The sequence below is a fragment of the Amblyomma maculatum genome, chromosome 2, assembly GCF_055883805.1.
Source record: "Amblyomma maculatum isolate TAMU_Amacu chromosome 2, ASM5588380v1, whole genome shotgun sequence".
Taxonomy (NCBI): domain Eukaryota; kingdom Metazoa; phylum Arthropoda; class Arachnida; order Ixodida; family Ixodidae; genus Amblyomma; species Amblyomma maculatum.
This window is the reverse complement of record NC_139345.1, coordinates 4,421,472-4,438,135: the sequence shown is the minus strand read 5'-3', so window position 1 is coordinate 4,438,135 and position 16,664 is coordinate 4,421,472. Positions and strand designations below refer to the sequence as shown.

Below are 16,664 nucleotides of genomic sequence, written 5' to 3'. Positions count from 1 at the left end.
AAAAAGCTGCAAATGGCGGCGTGTATGGAATTAATCAGCATCAACTGAACAGTACAACACGTTCATGCTGTCTTGGATGCCTCTGGAAACGCTCGGTGACGATTCTAAGCCGCCAGACGTACTGCAGCTAGGCTGAGAACATACCACATCAAATGCAACATGCGACTCAAAGCGCACCTTCGCCCTCTTTCTTCAGCGGCGCATTGCCCGGGCGCTTTTGTTTCTTTATATGCTCTTGACACTCATACGCACAAAAGATCAGCGCCGACTGAGAGCGATTGATACACGATTCCAAGAGCAGGAAAGAAACATGCAAAGCGGCCACTGCAGTGGCGAGTATGGGGTTATTCTTAAAATTAATGTGCCAAAGAGGCTAGAGGCTACAGTTGCCTTCTAGATCCGACGTGCCAGCCCTAACAGACAGAGCTGTGACCCCCAACCTGCAGTGCGAGAAGTTGCCACTGCAGCGGGTTCGGGTCAGAGGGGACAACGCCGAGTAACGTACTCGAACAGGCTTTATTATGCCCAAGTACACGGCAAGGCACAGCACTCAAATGCAACCGCCGTAGCGAGCATGACAGGAGTGCTCTGCTAACTTGGTGTGGCTTCGCGCTCACGGCCCACAGGGGTAAGTGCGTACTATGACCGGGCAACAAAGGTGCGATGGCATCTCCCCAGCAGAAAACAGAACCGCGTGCGTGCATGACCAACTGCCTAAATACCCCAAGAGATTCGTGAAAGGCGTGCATGCCTCGGACTGTGGAGAGAAGGTCTTCGGGTTACGGCAGCGTCACTGTGGGAGACTGTGAAGCAGTGTGGGGTAGCTGGTGTGCCCTCCTTGCATCAACCTACCTAACAGCACAATAACTCACGTGAAAATTACATGTAGCCGTTATCGTAGGACAGGGGATTCATGTGTATCCCCACACGAGGTAAACAAAAAAAGAAAATGGCACCAGTCATGGTGACCAATGGGAAGAGTGAGACGCGAGGCTCGCCTTGCAAGCGTGCCAATCAGTGGCCAAAGAACAGCTTTCGGAAAACCTGCGAAACATCTGTTTATGTGATACCATTTTGACATGTCCTAAAATGCACCAACAAAGAAATACGCTTCAAAAAAAGCCAAATATGGCACAATCGGCTGGCTGCTTCACCAGCAGTGCACGTGAGAATTCTGAACAAATTTTACCCCTTCTGGACCATTTTGTGACTCCCGTGGCATTTTGAAAGTCAGTTTTATCGCATTTCCCTATCGAATTCAGCGCTGATATTTTTAGGACAGATGCTTGAACGTACAAACGTTCCGAAAATGTGTTGTTGTGACAAGACTACAAACCTGGGGATTGTCCTCGCTGATTTCAATGTCGCCTGTCTGGGTCTTGAGCAGCATGTCCATCACATCGCTTGCATCCGCTATGAACTGCACACAGCAAAGTAACAAAAATAAGACTATTTCCCACAAAAAATAAAGAAAAATGCAGCAGCTCTACAGCTACACAGTGAGAGCAAAGGAACCAGTGTTGGCAGACTTATGAGACGCAGCCGCCCCAGCAAGAAGGACGTACGCCACTCTGGCTGCCTCACCGCATGCTCTTGCAGGGGGTTGTTCAAGTGAGGACCAGGCACAAGCCTGCCTCTGACATAGAATGGTGCCCCTGCCACTTAATTTATTTTGAAAATGTGTCAATGTGTAAATGTATCAACGTGTGACATATAAGGAGATGCACTAATATCTGCCACATAGCTAAAGTGCACACTAAACCTCCATACATTCCTGGACATCTTTCTGTGACTCAACAGCCAAGCCTACGAGGGCAGAGCTTTCCTACTATGTACCTTCAAGCATGTCCAGCCTCAGTTATGGTGTCAGCTCTGCCTCAGCATTCAATGAATAGCTTTCGAGCTGAAAAGAAACATGCTCCTCTATATCCCTGAAGGCCTATGTGAATGCAAATTTACAACTAATCAATAGTCCACAGGACGCACATCGTCAAAACAAGCCATTGTGAAAGTATGCAGAAATAGAAGAGCAAATGCAAGACGTGGCCCACCTATGCTTCATGGCATTGCCTCAGGCAGCGCAGCCATCAGCGCGTGCAAGTTGTACTGGCTATTGTAGCAGTTCAATCTTCATATAATAAAATGTTAATCATTCTGTAGCGAGGTCTGCGAAAACTTTGGTAGGACTATATTCTGCTGTGTAGTGAGCAGGAGGGTTTCAGATCCGTAGGTTTAAAGACACATTTGCCACAGAAAGCTGTTCCAGAGTATAGAAACTACACCAAATATAGAAAGGCTGTGTGCCTGCTTACAAAGAAGTGCACTTGAGGCACATAATCTACTTCCCTTCCCTTATTCCTTTGGTAATGCTCTTGCTTTGCACTACCACCCAAAACTTACTCACTACTTTCCCTTATACAAGATATCACCTTGGGCCCCTCCCAGAAGAAATTCCTGGCTACATACTAGTCCCTTCTACATTAAATCAAGATACCTTGCCCTCACAAGACTTGTCTGTGACAGCACGAAAACTGTCTGATTATTTGCGTTTTAGTGTTCAAAATGTTTATAGTAATCATGGTCCAACTTTTTAACCAATTTAGGCATTTCAAGAAAGTGAAACCGCTGAAACAGTTTTTGAGCTGCAAGAGCGAGTGTTGAAATTTCTACTCCGCTTACGCACAGCAAAAAGATAGCGAGAAAAATCCGTATTTATTTGTATTTTCTGCATATTTGTTAAAAATCACAAATGTATTTTAACTAGTGGCTGGTTTGATTTGATTAGCAGTGATTAATGTCCCGAAAGGACTCAAGCTAAAAGAGACGTCGTAGTGGAGGGTTGGAAATTTCGACCGCGTAGGGTTCCTTAATGCGCACTGCCATAAAACAGTGCATGGGCACCTTGCATTTCGCTCGTGTGATGCGCAAATAAATGGGTGTTTTCTGGCCCTGAATTTCATCTGGACTTGGTGGCGTGAAGCATCTGTTTTGAAAAAAATGACAGTTCAAACTATACGAATTATAAATAAGGATTTCTCTGCATTCAAAACCAACTGCTTATGCTTCACACTGTTGAAGCCACTGCAGTACAATGGGCAGCAGAAAAAGGCTGGAAATTTAGCAGCTAAGTAGAGTGCAAGAAAAAATTGTACATCGCTGAAGCAGCTTTCTTTTCTGCATCTTTGCTATGAACAAATGGGTTCTCCTGCAACTAACTTAAAAAAAAAAAAAAAAAAAATCGTCTATCATACTTACTCCCACAGTACAATCAGCATGCTTCTCCTCTAAAATAATGAAACTCATTCATTCAGCTGGCATGTTCATTACACAGAGCAATATATTTGGCAACAATTTACCTTTTGACAAACACAATAATGACTGCATTCATTACACAAGCACATTCACCATGCGAGTAAAAACACTTGCCAGACAATACAGCAGCAGCTTGTAGCATGACCAAATGGGGACGGCATTCTTCAACCTACAAGGAAGTTGATGCAATTCATGCCCACCTTCTCTCGTCCCACAGCGAGTCCAATGAGGCTGACGCATTCAATGGCCTTCCCTCGCAGCAGCTGCAGCTCTGGAGTGGAGGCATTCTGGATGATGTACTTGAGGCAGGGCATAAAGCGGTCGTAGTAGTCGACAAACTTCTCCTCAGCACGGTCAGCCAGGGCAGCCAGGGTGACCACAATCTGCTCCAACATTAGTTTCGTGCCCTTCTCAACCAGCTCACGCATCTTGCTGGTGAGCACTGCTTCAATTTTGTTCACAACTGCTTCCAGGTAGGGCAGCAGCACGGACTTGGGGCAATCCTCGAAGAAGTTGACCAACGCAGCGCCAGCGTGAGCCTGCACTCGCGGATGGCTGTGGTCTTCCAGCAAATGGGCCAGCCCCGGAATTACCCGGTCATGGAAGCGCTTCTCAAAGCCCGGCGAGAAGTCCGTCGCCATCTGGCCCAATGCATTGCAGGCAGCGTAGCGGACACGGGGATGCTGCGCCATGCACACCAAATCATGGTGCTCTTAAAACCAATGCATTTTTTGCAAGTGTTTACAGAGCAATAGCTTCAGACACTGCTATCTCTCTCTCTTTTTTTTTTGCAATTGACAGCACCACAAAATGGGAATGGATGTGGCAGCTAAGTATTCACACAAATGGGAGAAGATTAAAACTAACGCTATATTTGAGCAACCACATGCACCCGATGTGCGATACCTATACACAGGACACTCTGGTATTAAACTGCTTTTCACTTTTTTTTTTTCCTCTCTTCTTTCAAATGCGACCTTTAAGGGGGGACACGGGTCTTTCGGACCAAAAAATCTCGAAAAAAATCACTTTTTAGAAAATGTGATTTGCGAAATCAGTAGCTCTTTATCTACCTATCTGCTAAGTTTTTCATCTCTAGGGTCGGTATTTTAGTCACAATGCCAATTTATATAATCGATGTCGCCCAAATTTGGGCCGAAAACGACCCCCGAAACAATCATTTTCCGCGAGGCGTAGCTCCCATTTTGTGCGCGGCACCGTAGCCATCTTGGTCTCATTCGAAAGAGCCGCCTTTCGTCTTCAAATTGCCGCCTCTGCTGTTTACATTCGCCCATTGGTCGCATAAAAAATAGCAAAAAAGAAAATGTGGCATTTGCAATCCCATTGGCTTTCGGGGTGCACGTGACGATAAGGCGTCCCCGCATTGGTGGAGCTGGCTGACAGCGTCTGCTCGGCGCGCCCGAGCCGCGGGGAGACGGCAGAGACGTGACGCCGGCCGCGTTTGGTTCCGAACCGCGAGGTGCGTTCATAGCAAGAATTTGTGAAAAAAGTGAAAAAAAATAGTTGAATAATCATCTCAAGTGATGCCCTGCCCCGGCTGTGCGCGCTCAGGCCAAAGAAAATCGTGCGCCGAACGATCGTGTGTACGAGCCTGAAGTAGGCCTAGCGTGTTCCCCAGCACGGGGGACTGCTACTGCCAGCGGTCACACCCGCCGCGACAGTGATAACGCAGGCCGCAGATGAGCAGAAAGATAAGCTCAAAACAGGAAAAGCTTGAACTCGTGCCAACTCCAGCAGCGAAGCGGTAGACGGATTGTGTTCGTAACGATGACGGCAGCACGGCGGACAGTCCGCTTGGCGATGCGGAGTTTACGATCGTCAGATCTAAACAGTTTGCCGAGATTGGCGAAGCGTAAAAACATACGGCGGCGATATTGGCATTTAAAAAAGTGAACGGGGATAAGGAATCTCCGTCAAACTTATTCTCCAATGCGTAAACTGCGGGACACGTCGTCTTCGTAGAGCTCGCCACGCGTTTGCGCCGATCGGACCTCGTTCATAGTCCTTAGGGAATTCACTTGCTTCCAGTGCAATGCAGAGCACTGGGAAGCAGCAAACAGCTCCAAATTACATTTCTTTTCCGCAATAAACGTTCCTCACCGCGGTCTTGATGCGAGGACGTAGCAAAACGACGTACGTAAGAAAAAAAAAAAAAAAAGTGACAACTGAATGTGCTGCAACTGCAAATCAAAATGAAAGAGGCGACACTTGGACGTTGGAAAGCAAAGAGACTACATTCCTGGAGGTTTATAGCCATTTTAAGGGGAGATGCACGTCGAAAAAGCGAGTTTTTCGCGACATTTTTCAATTTTCGGTTTTTTACTGCAAAATTATCTTTGGGCATTCAGCTACAATCCCCCCAAAAATCAAGGCAAAATTCGAACGCGAAGTTAATAAAAAATCCATTTTATTGAGCCAAGGTGACTCGAGAAACTGCAATTTTTCGCGCACATCGTCAACTTTCGCGCGTCTGCCTCTCGAGAACGCGGGAGCGCCCGCCATTGCCGTCTGCTTGGAGAGGAAGAGTAAGCCTTCTTCTCTCCGACAGCATCTCCTGCAGTTTCGTATTTTTGTATTTTTTATTTTTGTATTTTGTGAATAAATTTCATGTGCTTGTGTCATGTTTTTCAAGAATGCAGATGTTTCAAGCTTTCAGATGCGTTTTTCTCCAATTCTAATTTTCAGCATTTTTTACATTTTGTGCATAAACTTTCAAGTGCGTAGAATTCTCAGATTTGGATAAAATTTTGCACACAGCTTCTTCAAAGTATGCAGAATGGGCATATCTATCTGGATTGTCAATATCTCTTCTACATTTTTTGGCAAAAATTCAAAATGTTGACTAGCAGCACCCAGAATGTACACTTTTGATGTTAGTGAATTTTTTTGCAAATACAAGATATTGTAATCAAATTTCAAGTAGTTTTGCTCATACTACTAAACCTAAGATGCAAAATGAGCTATTGCAAGCTACTCTAAACATAAATTTAATCCTCAAAAAAGTGTGCACAAAAAGCCCTATATTTTACTTTTGAAGACTCTATTACACAAAAACTATGCATGCTACATAAAAACTAAGACACTATTTGGAATCTGCATTAAAATCCTTATCAATGATATAAGTTTCATAATCATAGGTTGAATATTAAGAAAAAAGTATCTTCGAGGAGCATCTCCCCTTAAACTGTAAACGTGTGCATTGCAACAGTGAATGTCTGAGAGCAGAGAGGAAGCGTGCTTCCTCTGCAGCTTTTCAGACTGCAGCAAAACGAAAGCAGAAGGGCAAACCCAATGCAGATTACTGTCCAGGAGCCTTCTAGGCCACAGTGGCCTGCATTTCTACAGTTTTTGTTTGATTAAACTAGTGTTTGACATTGCAATTCGTTTTTTCCATTTTTCTCAAAATGAAAATTTTGCCTACCCTTCTATTTTGCGGGTGGCATAGTGGCTCTCCTACTCGTTAGATTGTAATGATTTTTTTTTTACTGGCTCGTGAGTGTTAAAGGAACACAATAAAGCTATTATACAAGGTCTCAACTGCATGAAAAATTTTTAAACATAAGAAGATGTAGAAAGGGGGTGGTTGCACTTGTGAAGCTGAAATTTAAAACTTCCATAACTTTGGCTTGTAGTAAGGCAGGAGCACAAAACTTGTTTTATTGTGTTCCTTAGACATTCAGGAACAGATCCATGTGCATTTTAGCAATTTCGCTTCAGTAGATATTTTTACAAGCTTCCCGCAAGTCTGGAACAGCAAAGTTGCTATAACTACTCAGCAAATTTATGTAGAAGAAAACTACCATATTTGAAACCAGCACAAGAATTTACATAAACCCTACAAATTTCATACTGACAGGACAAATATTAAGAAAATTTTGCTCAAGACCCATGTCCCCCCTTAAGGTTAAGGGGAGATGCTACTCGAAGACACTTTTTCTTTAATATTTGACTTAGATCTATGAAACTCTGGTTAATAATTCAGTTTTTTATGCTGATTTCAAATCTGCAATTAGGTTTATTGTAAGTTGCATAGTTTTTGCTCTGTTCAGTGACAGTGTGTAAAATATACACTCTTTTGCCCCCCTTCTTTGCCATACTAAACTTCCATAAACACACACAGTTGATGGCTCATTTTGATCCATATAAACTGTAGAGTGCCAAAAACTAATAATAAAGTACATATTAAGTATGCTAATGACATAAAAAATTTGAACCTGGCAAGTCTACATTGTCAAGACACCACCATGTGGTAATTATATTTTTTTTGTAAACATTTGATCAGTATTTATTCTTGAAAGAGATAATGGCACTCCTCATACCTCAGAGAAAATGTGTGCAAAATTTCATTCAGATATGAGCATCAGAAGTACCAAAAACATGAAGGGCAAACGCTGAAAATTGCCCAAAATTGCATTTCGAGAAAAATGCATTTGAAGTTAAAATTGCATGTTTATTTCAAAAAGAGAGCTTCAATTCCGACCAAACTTTGGAACAAAAGAAGAAAATTGTCCATAAAGCAGCCACTGGCACTAGAAACTTCCTGCAGCATAAGGCGCTCCCTCATGACCCTTGCGAGTGGACTCCGACATGCGCTTTTTTTCTTCAGTGTGCGGCGATTTGCGTTCGCTTCCGCAGTCAGCTTCAAGGACATTTATTTCTGCATTGTTATTTCTCTGGATGTGCCAAGCTATGATGCATTGGCTTGTGGAGTCCAATAATTGAGGAAAATCGCACTAGCTGCTCATATCCAATTCCTATAAAACAGGCCGCCACAGCAGCTTTGACGTTGATGGCGAAGCTTTCATCCGAGCTCCCGCTGTCAATCTCTGCTCGCATTCCTGCACGCCATAACTCGCCGCAATCAGTATGTTGTGGAAAGCACGCATTGCGGGCAGGCAGAGTTCTCACAGAGTAGTTCAAGAAACGAAGCGAGTCTGCGCTTTGCGGCCGGTTCCCGAATACTGGAAGTCCTGAACGCTGGCTTGGGCAAATCGCGCCGCCCACAAGAACGTTCACCACTGCCAAGTCAGTAACTACAGATGACGCCTCATCGCAGGCTATTTCCTCACCTTAGAAATGCCCAATCTTTTTTTCCGAGGCACTCACACAATCTAACGCCGCTTCAAATTCCTCGGAGGCATCTGAAACGCTGGAGGGATCGGCGTCGGTTCCACTAGGCCTAACTGCCACAGGTCGAGTTGTCACTGGTCGAGCCTTCTCTTTCGATTTTCGCCAACGTCCTCTATATTTGTGAACAGAACGGTATTTCACTCCTCGGTGACTGCGCTGGTTCAATTGTGCTTCATCCATGACGAAGATAAAGTTGCCGAACGATCGTCACTCGGAAACGCACCTCGACATAGCATGGCGCCAGCAAGTGGGCTTCGCCACATGCGCGCGCGCGGCGGCCAATGGCGAGGCTTGATTCGTACCACGTGATTTAAAAACCAGTCGCAGCGCTCGAAAAACGCGACGTAGGCATGCTTTTAGGCATGCTTTTTTTTATTATTGCTTGAGTTTTAGACGCAGGGCAACTGTGGTGATTGGGAGAATGCGGCTTGGCTGATCTCCTCCCGTGATCCGCAACGGCGATCAACTGAGCTATGCCGACCGCGGGACGCTCGAAGATAGCATACTTTCGGTCATTTAACCGCCACCGTGCGCTCTTTAAGGGGGGACACCCCTCTTAAAACTTTTTTCCTTATTTATGGGTGGATCTGACTGAAACTTGCACCATTAATGTACTTTTGCATGCTGATTTCAAATATCTGATTAGTTTTCTTGTAGATGAAATAGCTTTCAAAATAATCCCTAATTCATGTTCTTCGTTTGGAGGTGAGTTAATTACTAAACACTTTATGGCATGAGGAGAATAGCCCTGCCAGAGTGATCTAGAAGGATCATAGAGTGCCGCTAGTCATGAATTAACGTGGTAGAAGAATTTGAACCAAAGTTACAATAAGTCAAACTTTTATGAATAAAAGCCCAGGTTGGCACCTAAGATTGATAATTAATTCGGTAAATGTTGCCGCATAATAACTGTACATATTTTTGTCCTACGGCACTGTCGAAGGTTTTCTCTTTCTAACAAGACAAGAATGAGAGCTATAGCACAAATAGACTAAGAGATATCTCTCCTCCAAAATTGCAGCACCCTCAAAATTGCAGTTTTGAGAAAACGAGGAAAAACACTTCACAGCATGTAGGTGTAAATTATGTCAATGATTGATATGTCAACAAGATCAGAAACAGGTGGAAAGTGATCTGAAGCGAAAATTAATGGCCTATGCCAATTTGAGCCAAAGTTACGCAATAGGAAACGCTTGAAAGGAAAATTCCATTTGGGTACCGAAGACAACATAACCTTCTCAGCAAATTTTCTTTTGTCGTCACTGCATTTACCTTGGTTTCATGAGACTCGCAGGATTCCCTTTCTAGAAAAAAAATTTTTAAAGCAATAGCAAGAACAGGACCAGAGATATTGATCTTTAAAAAATGCAACACTACCAAAATTGGGGGATTGTCGGAAGCACTCAAGCCTCACGGCATTTAATCAGGAAGGGCAACCCCAAAGACCTCATGCTATTAAAATGCACCAGGAGCATAGTCGGGGTGCATGCTGTCGCGGTGTTTTCTTTTTTCTGTTTTAGCAACGCCAAGCGAAGCCGCCCGCTTCTTTGCAGAACGTACGCTACGGTGCAAGTCCTTTTCTTCAGCTCTCCTGGACCCAGTTGCTGTCACATTTGTACTGCATTCTTGCAGAATTGCTGCTGCTGTATGCTTGCAGCCGGCATTGAAGCGCAGCACAGCTTCTGCTGTGGCTGCTTCCACAGCAAACAGTGATGAGTGCCGCTCTTTGTGGATCAAGGTCCAGATGACCGAGTGGAAGCTTTCGTTCGAGTTCTGGGTCTTCCCCCGAATGCACCTCTGCAGCAGGCTCTTCTCTGATAAACGACTATAAACAGGCAAAAGAGCATCAGCCACATCTCTTGGCAGACTGTAATTGTGCTTTGGTGCAGGCTCCTCTTTTGCCTTTGCAGCGTTGTGGCGGCACCATGACTTCTCACCGGTAGGACACAAACTGTGTTTGGGGCAGTCATCAGTAGATGTGATGTGGTAATATGTCGCCATCACAGCTCGCTGCATGGCATCCACATCACCTACATTTGATCGAAGCGCTCGGCCATAATATATTGCCAGCTTGTCAACTAGATCAGCTGTCAGCCTTCCTCTGCCGCCAAGACTTTGCTTCCCTGCACCCTTGTGTCTCTGCAAGAGGTTGCGCAAAGCTGCTCCCATACGCTTGTGCACGTGATTTATGCAGTCCTCTTTGACTATTTCAATGTAGCCATAGATTGCAGCATCTTTAAGAGCACTGAACGTGCGACTGTCCCCATCACATAGCATGGTTGTGTAGCGCATGTTGTGGCGCTGCAGAGATCTTTCAAGCAGAATTTTGCCAGCCTCTACTTCCATTTGACCAGCCTTGGAGTTGGTGTTTTTTTGGCACTGGTGGCGTGATTTCCAAAGTTCGTAGCCGTCAGTGTTTGGCTTGGGACCAATTTCGCAGCCCAGACAAAAGTTTGACAACACCACATAATCAAGCACGTAACCAGTGAAGAGTTCCACCACGGTACCGACGCCTATATGTGATGAGTGTCCGCGCGTCATCCATGTGCCGTCGTAGCACACGGCAATGTTCCCCCTATGCCCAAAACACAAGTCATCGTAGACCTTCGCCACTGCCTGCGCGGCTTGTGCCATAGCGGTCGTGGCGGCTCGGGTAGCAGCGGGTTGCAGTGTGTTCTTCAGATGCCGTTGAAACGTCTTGTTGTGCATCCCGCGCCGCGACAACCCCATCGCCGAAAAGATATCGTTCATTGCTGTCTGGCCGTTACCGGTCGACAGCATTGCTCGACTAGCCAGAATATTCAGCTCAAAAGGATTGCACCTTTTCTCGCCGTCAACCCTCCGCGAGTTCCACTCGGCCGCAATCTCACCGCAGTTGTCGTACAGCACGATCAGTTTTACGGCGAGGCCATAGCTCCGGTCGCTGGTAATTAAACGCACGCATCCACGACACGTTTTGCACCGCACGGCATCCAGAAGGATATTCACAATGCTGAGGTCAATTACCGCATAGGAGGCTGTTCCGTCCGCATCTGACTCTGCGGACGCACCACTTGCATCGGCGAACAGCGCGGTCTTTCGTGCAGTCGCCGGCGTCGATACCAGTCTATCAAGCGTAGCCTGCTCACGGGCACTCACTTGAGTTATGTCACTGTTAGTGACAGGCGCGGTGTCAATACGTACACGACTGCAGTCGGCACGAAGAACGGCGCCGTTGTCCAGCGGAATCGGAGAAGCGTCGCCGCCCGCAACGTGATCGTCACACAATCCCGCAGCACTGGCACTTGCTTCTTGCACAGTATGCAACGAAGTCGCATTCTTAACGCGTTTCTTTGGTTGCTTTCGCCCGAACTTGTGCAAAGAGCGGTACTTCTTCGCGCCTGGCATGACTCTCGCGTTGCACTAGCGTGGTCGGCAGAAAGACAAAATGGCGTCACTGGGAGTCCGCATTTCAGGGCTAGCTTGCCGGAACCAACCAAACGACGCCATTTTGATCACGTGCCTTAACCGGCCAATAGTAGCGCGCGCTGCATGCTATCTTTTTGTTTGTTTTTTATGGGGAAGGCGGAGCGCACAGGGTTGCTTTCCGAAAGAAAAAATAAGCCGAAAATGCGCGCTTTCGAACGAGACCAAAGTCGCCGCGGTGGAGCGCGTAGTTCTCATGCGCCGGGCGATCGAAATTGGGTGTCGTTTGTCCACAATTTAAAGGGCAGTGGGTGTGGTACTGCATTTTTTAATCGCTATAACTTCATAAATACGCGGGGTATAAGGATGAAAATTTGCGTGCAGATGCGGAATAGTGCGAGGAATACGAAAATGAAAAAATTGAAAATCCGATTTTCAGGCCGATTTTCGGTGCCAAAGAGCCGTGTCCCCCCTTAAACGTAACTTCAGCCCATTTCCTGTTTAAACTCAGCTTTGATTTTTATTTTCATGAAAGTAGAGATACTAAACTTGACAAAACAAGTAAAAACAAAAAATCAGTCATTTTCGAAAAAACCCGCGTTTTTCGACCCGCATCTCCCCTTAAAGGAATAAGAAAAACTGGTCTTCAATATTTCTCCAAAAATATGGCTAAAGTTCACCTTGCCAAGGCTACTAAAATTTCTGAGCTACTGAAAAATCCACAAGACAAAAGGAACAAGAGACTAACAAAGCAACATAAACTATACTCCCGAACAACTTTTTCTCAATAGGCAGCCAAGGCTACGGGGGCAGAAGTTCTGTCAGTGTTACTGCACCGTATAGTCCGGGTATATCTGGCCTCAGTCGCGGTTTCGAATAACCTTTGCTTGAAATTATAGTATACCTTTTGAGTTGCCAACAACACAAAAATGACTTTTTTTTAGAATACTTAAGGCCTAAGTGAACGTAAATTCGCAGTTGATGAATATCATGTGCTGCATACGTTGTCAAAACAAGCGCATCGCGAAAGAACACAGAAACTGGCGGGTGTACGCAGAAGAAACAGCCGACATACGCTCCGTGAGATTCCAGGCAGATGAATCAGCCATCCCGTTTGCTCGGTGTACTGTACACTGATCTGAAAATTCACTACAGTAACGTTGCACTTGCTTGTGTTGTAGTGCTATCATGATGCAATAATAACGTCAATATTGCAATAATGATATAATATTCCAGAGCACAATCCGCAAAATTTCTGAAGGGACTATATTCTGCTGTGCAGGGAGCTGATGCATTTTAGCTCTGTAGCATTGGCTGCATAGCCAAAAAAAGTTGTCGGGGGTATAATCAAACTGTCATGATTATCAATTCAAAATTAAAGCTCATTAGCTCCAACTACAAAGCACTTAAAATTGTTTTAATTCTGAGATGACACCAAAGATACCGTTACCTGCTTGCATCACGGTACACAATTCTATCTGGATGCACCACCTTTCTTTCCAGAAAATAAAAATCGCCCAAAATGAATTGTGAGGTAGAATAGAGTATGAAAATGCAACTATGACACCAGCAACATCCTGCTGTCACCAGGCACAACAGAGCACTCATAGAAGCACTGGAAACACGAGATGATGATGATGATAACAATATTGGGTGATGCCTAGTTGCCGCTCTGGCAATTAAAACTGGCTTCTGAGACTGGAAGTTGTCAAAGCAGATCAGGTGTCCAAAATCTCCGAGACTATCAGCCTCCATCGAACGCTAAGACGGCCATGCTGCAGCGCCGCTGCTAACACTAAAACGAGAAAAACGCAAAAACCAAAAAGGCAAAAGCAACATTCGATTGCGCCGCTGCCGCTGCTGCTGGAGCGCTGCTGTCAGCGATTGTGAGATACGAACGACTTCTCATGGCCTCCGAGATCACCTCCGCGCGCACAAACAGGCATGTGGGGGTGATCTCGGAGGCCATGGATTTCTTTGGCTGTCAACTCTCAATGCCGTCGTGGCATCTATGGCGCTGTCAGCGCCTGCAAGGTAGTCCTGAATGTTTGCTGCGCCGCACAACACACTTGTAGTGCAATGAAGCCTGCCTCCTGCTATTAAAGTGAGGTAGTGCTTGGCGTCGCAAAGTTTGTAATATCCGTTTTATGCCGAACCGCATTCGCTATGCGAAATTAAAATTACATGTATTTGACAAAAATATTTCGGAAGAGTTCAATATATTCAATAATTCGTTATATGAGAGTTCGTTATATCGAGGTTTGACTGTATGTGCCACATAACAGAAACAAAAGGAGTGGCCACCACTTTCGGCAGCCTACAACACTCACGGGGTCCTGGAGCCGTGCCAGTGCAGCATCCACCAGCTGAGGCAGCAAACCTTCCATCTGCTTGTGGCAGCCCTCACCAGCTGCAGACAAAGCCATCAGAGCCGCATGCCGATGTCGCCAGTCCTCTGCAACAGCACCAGTCGAAATCCAATTAATTGCAAGCCACCATGCTTCCCAAGGAGCAGCTTCAATATAGCCGCTCACGTTCCTACATCAAACAAACTCTCTATAGCAAGGCCCTGAAACATACAGGCACATAGAAGAAAAAGCCCAGAACACGCAGCTAGTCATATGAAGTTAAAGCTACTTGCAGGCTGCACAGAGTTTAGGTAAATTATCAGAAGGCTGCACAGTTCAATGTATAAAATATGTCAACATTTTAGAGCCACTGCCAGTGAATATGAATGCCAGGCCCACAAACGCCTGCAGTAATATGGCCAGAGCCATAACAAGCAAGCTGGTGCTGGCAGTACCATGGGATAAATTCCAACACTGTCTATGGCAGCCACTGTTGCTGAGAGGTGCGACTTCACACTTGGCTGTGCCACCACACATTCGTATGTTCACCCTGTGAGCGAGCACAAGTTCAGCCTGGTGACTGCATGTGCCTTGCTACCCCTTCCACACTTCTGCACATCACCAAACCCAGTGTCGCCAGTCACCACAGTGCACATCAAAAGCAATCTCTGAGCCTCAGTTAATGAATTCGCACATTGTGCAATTGCAAAAATTTAGTACAGGCAGCCACCTTACTGTCATAACAGCTTGAGAGTTTTTGAGCTCTGATGACAAAGATAACCACTACGCATGCAACAAAAAGCAATCCATAGAGGCAGAAACAATGCAAACCCTTGAGGCCTCTTGCAACTCTAGACATGAAAAAATTTCAAAAAAAAAAAAAATAAAGTGCAGCCAATTTTTACATCGTTTAGAACTGCAATGAAAGCTCGTTAATAGGAACCTCCATGATTTGACATACTTCGTCCAGCCAAACTACATTGAAGTCTATGTATGAAAAGCTCTTTCCTCACCATGACCCCCAACGCTTCGATCACCAGTGACAAAGCCTCCTTTATACACTCTGTGCCTGGCAACTCCGCGCTCTGCGGCCGTCACTGCCGCTTCTCCTCCGTTGACAAGTTACGCCGCTGGCTGCAGAGAGATGGCGACAGCGACGTAGGGTCACCCTCGCCAGGCGAGTGCCGGATGCGCCATGTTGCAAAGCGGTCCGAATAGCCACGCGCTGCCGCTTTCTCGCTGTTTAGTGGACTATTTTGCAGTGTGCAAGGTCATGCTTCTACTTTTCTCTGCCTTCGGGTGCTGCAGCAATACAGCATTGTACCAACTGGTAAGTGCCAGCTTTGCTTTCTCCTTCCGGCGATCGCTGCGAAGTGTTCAGCTGCTTTGAGGCTTGTAAAATATAGTGACAGCACCAAACACTGTGTTTATTAAGCGTCAATACTGTAGTAGTAATGTTATATGTGCACCTGTGCTTTCTGGACTGCTATGCTAATTGCCTCCCTGCCTAGCTCGTCTGTGTAGTGTGTTAGATGTGCTCCTGCGAAGTTTTTTCTTTTTTTGCAGTATACGCTAATTACGAAATTTTGTGATAAAACAGAAACACAAGATTTACCTATGGTTAAGATGACTACTTTAAAGTGAGTTAAACCGAATTGTGCAAAGCCTATATTAGTTTTCCTTGTCAACTAAATCGCCGCCCCTCTCTAGCATTGGAAAACGCACAACTCGCACTCAACCGCATTAAGACCTGTGAAAAATAATGAAAGCACCAGAAGTGTGCTTATTACGCGTCAGTAAGGTAATAATGATATTAAATGTGCACGTGTATTTTCTGGACTGCGATGCTAACTTCCTCCCTAGTTTGCTCGTCTGTGTGGTATGTTACATGTGCTCCAGCGCAGCATTTTTTGTTTCACTAACTGCGCAAATCTGTGAAAAAATAAAAAACACAAGCTTTGCCTATTGTGACGATTATTTTGGAGTGATTGAAACAGAAAGATGCAACGGGTATATATGTCTTTCCGTGTTTTTAAAGTTTAAAAAAAAAAAAAAAAAACGTTTGTATGACGCGCTGAATCATTGAAAGTAACAGCTGATACCAAAATTGTTCTCCTTACAGATCTCAATGGCATACTGCGATGCAGTTGTTCCAATCATCGGTAAATCAAGCTGGCTTCTGAAGTGCTATCAGTGACAGCAGTCGCCGTGAACATTTTTTCCTACTTGTAGCAACTATTCATCACACCACTTCTACATGGTACTCTTGTAGCACAATTGCTGTTGTGAAATGTGTAAATAAATGCTGGTGCCTATCTTCTTAAATTTTGTTTTATTGCAGCGTAGACTAGCATTGTATTTTTTCTATTACCATTTGCGCTAGTGGAGCAGTCATGCAGTTTTTCAAGCTACGCGCAATTTCTTGAAACTGCCTGACGTGCCATAGCG

At 45.2% G+C, this 16,664-nt stretch overlaps 1 protein-coding gene across 1 annotated transcript in view; it reads right to left on the bottom strand.

The window, feature by feature from the left end:
* The window catches only part of Karybeta3 (karyopherin beta 3), a 91,816-nt gene that overhangs the window by 30,677 nt on the left and 44,475 nt on the right, over positions 1 to 16,664 (bottom strand). The window contains exons 9-11 of the mRNA XM_084593150.1: positions 14,199 to 14,323; positions 3,513 to 3,995; positions 1,337 to 1,420 (exon numbers count right to left, since the gene is read on the bottom strand). Coding sequence (XP_084449276.1) covers positions 1,337 to 1,420; positions 3,513 to 3,995; positions 14,199 to 14,323 — 692 coding nt within the window. The remainder of the gene's footprint in view (positions 1 to 1,336; positions 1,421 to 3,512; positions 3,996 to 14,198; positions 14,324 to 16,664) is intronic.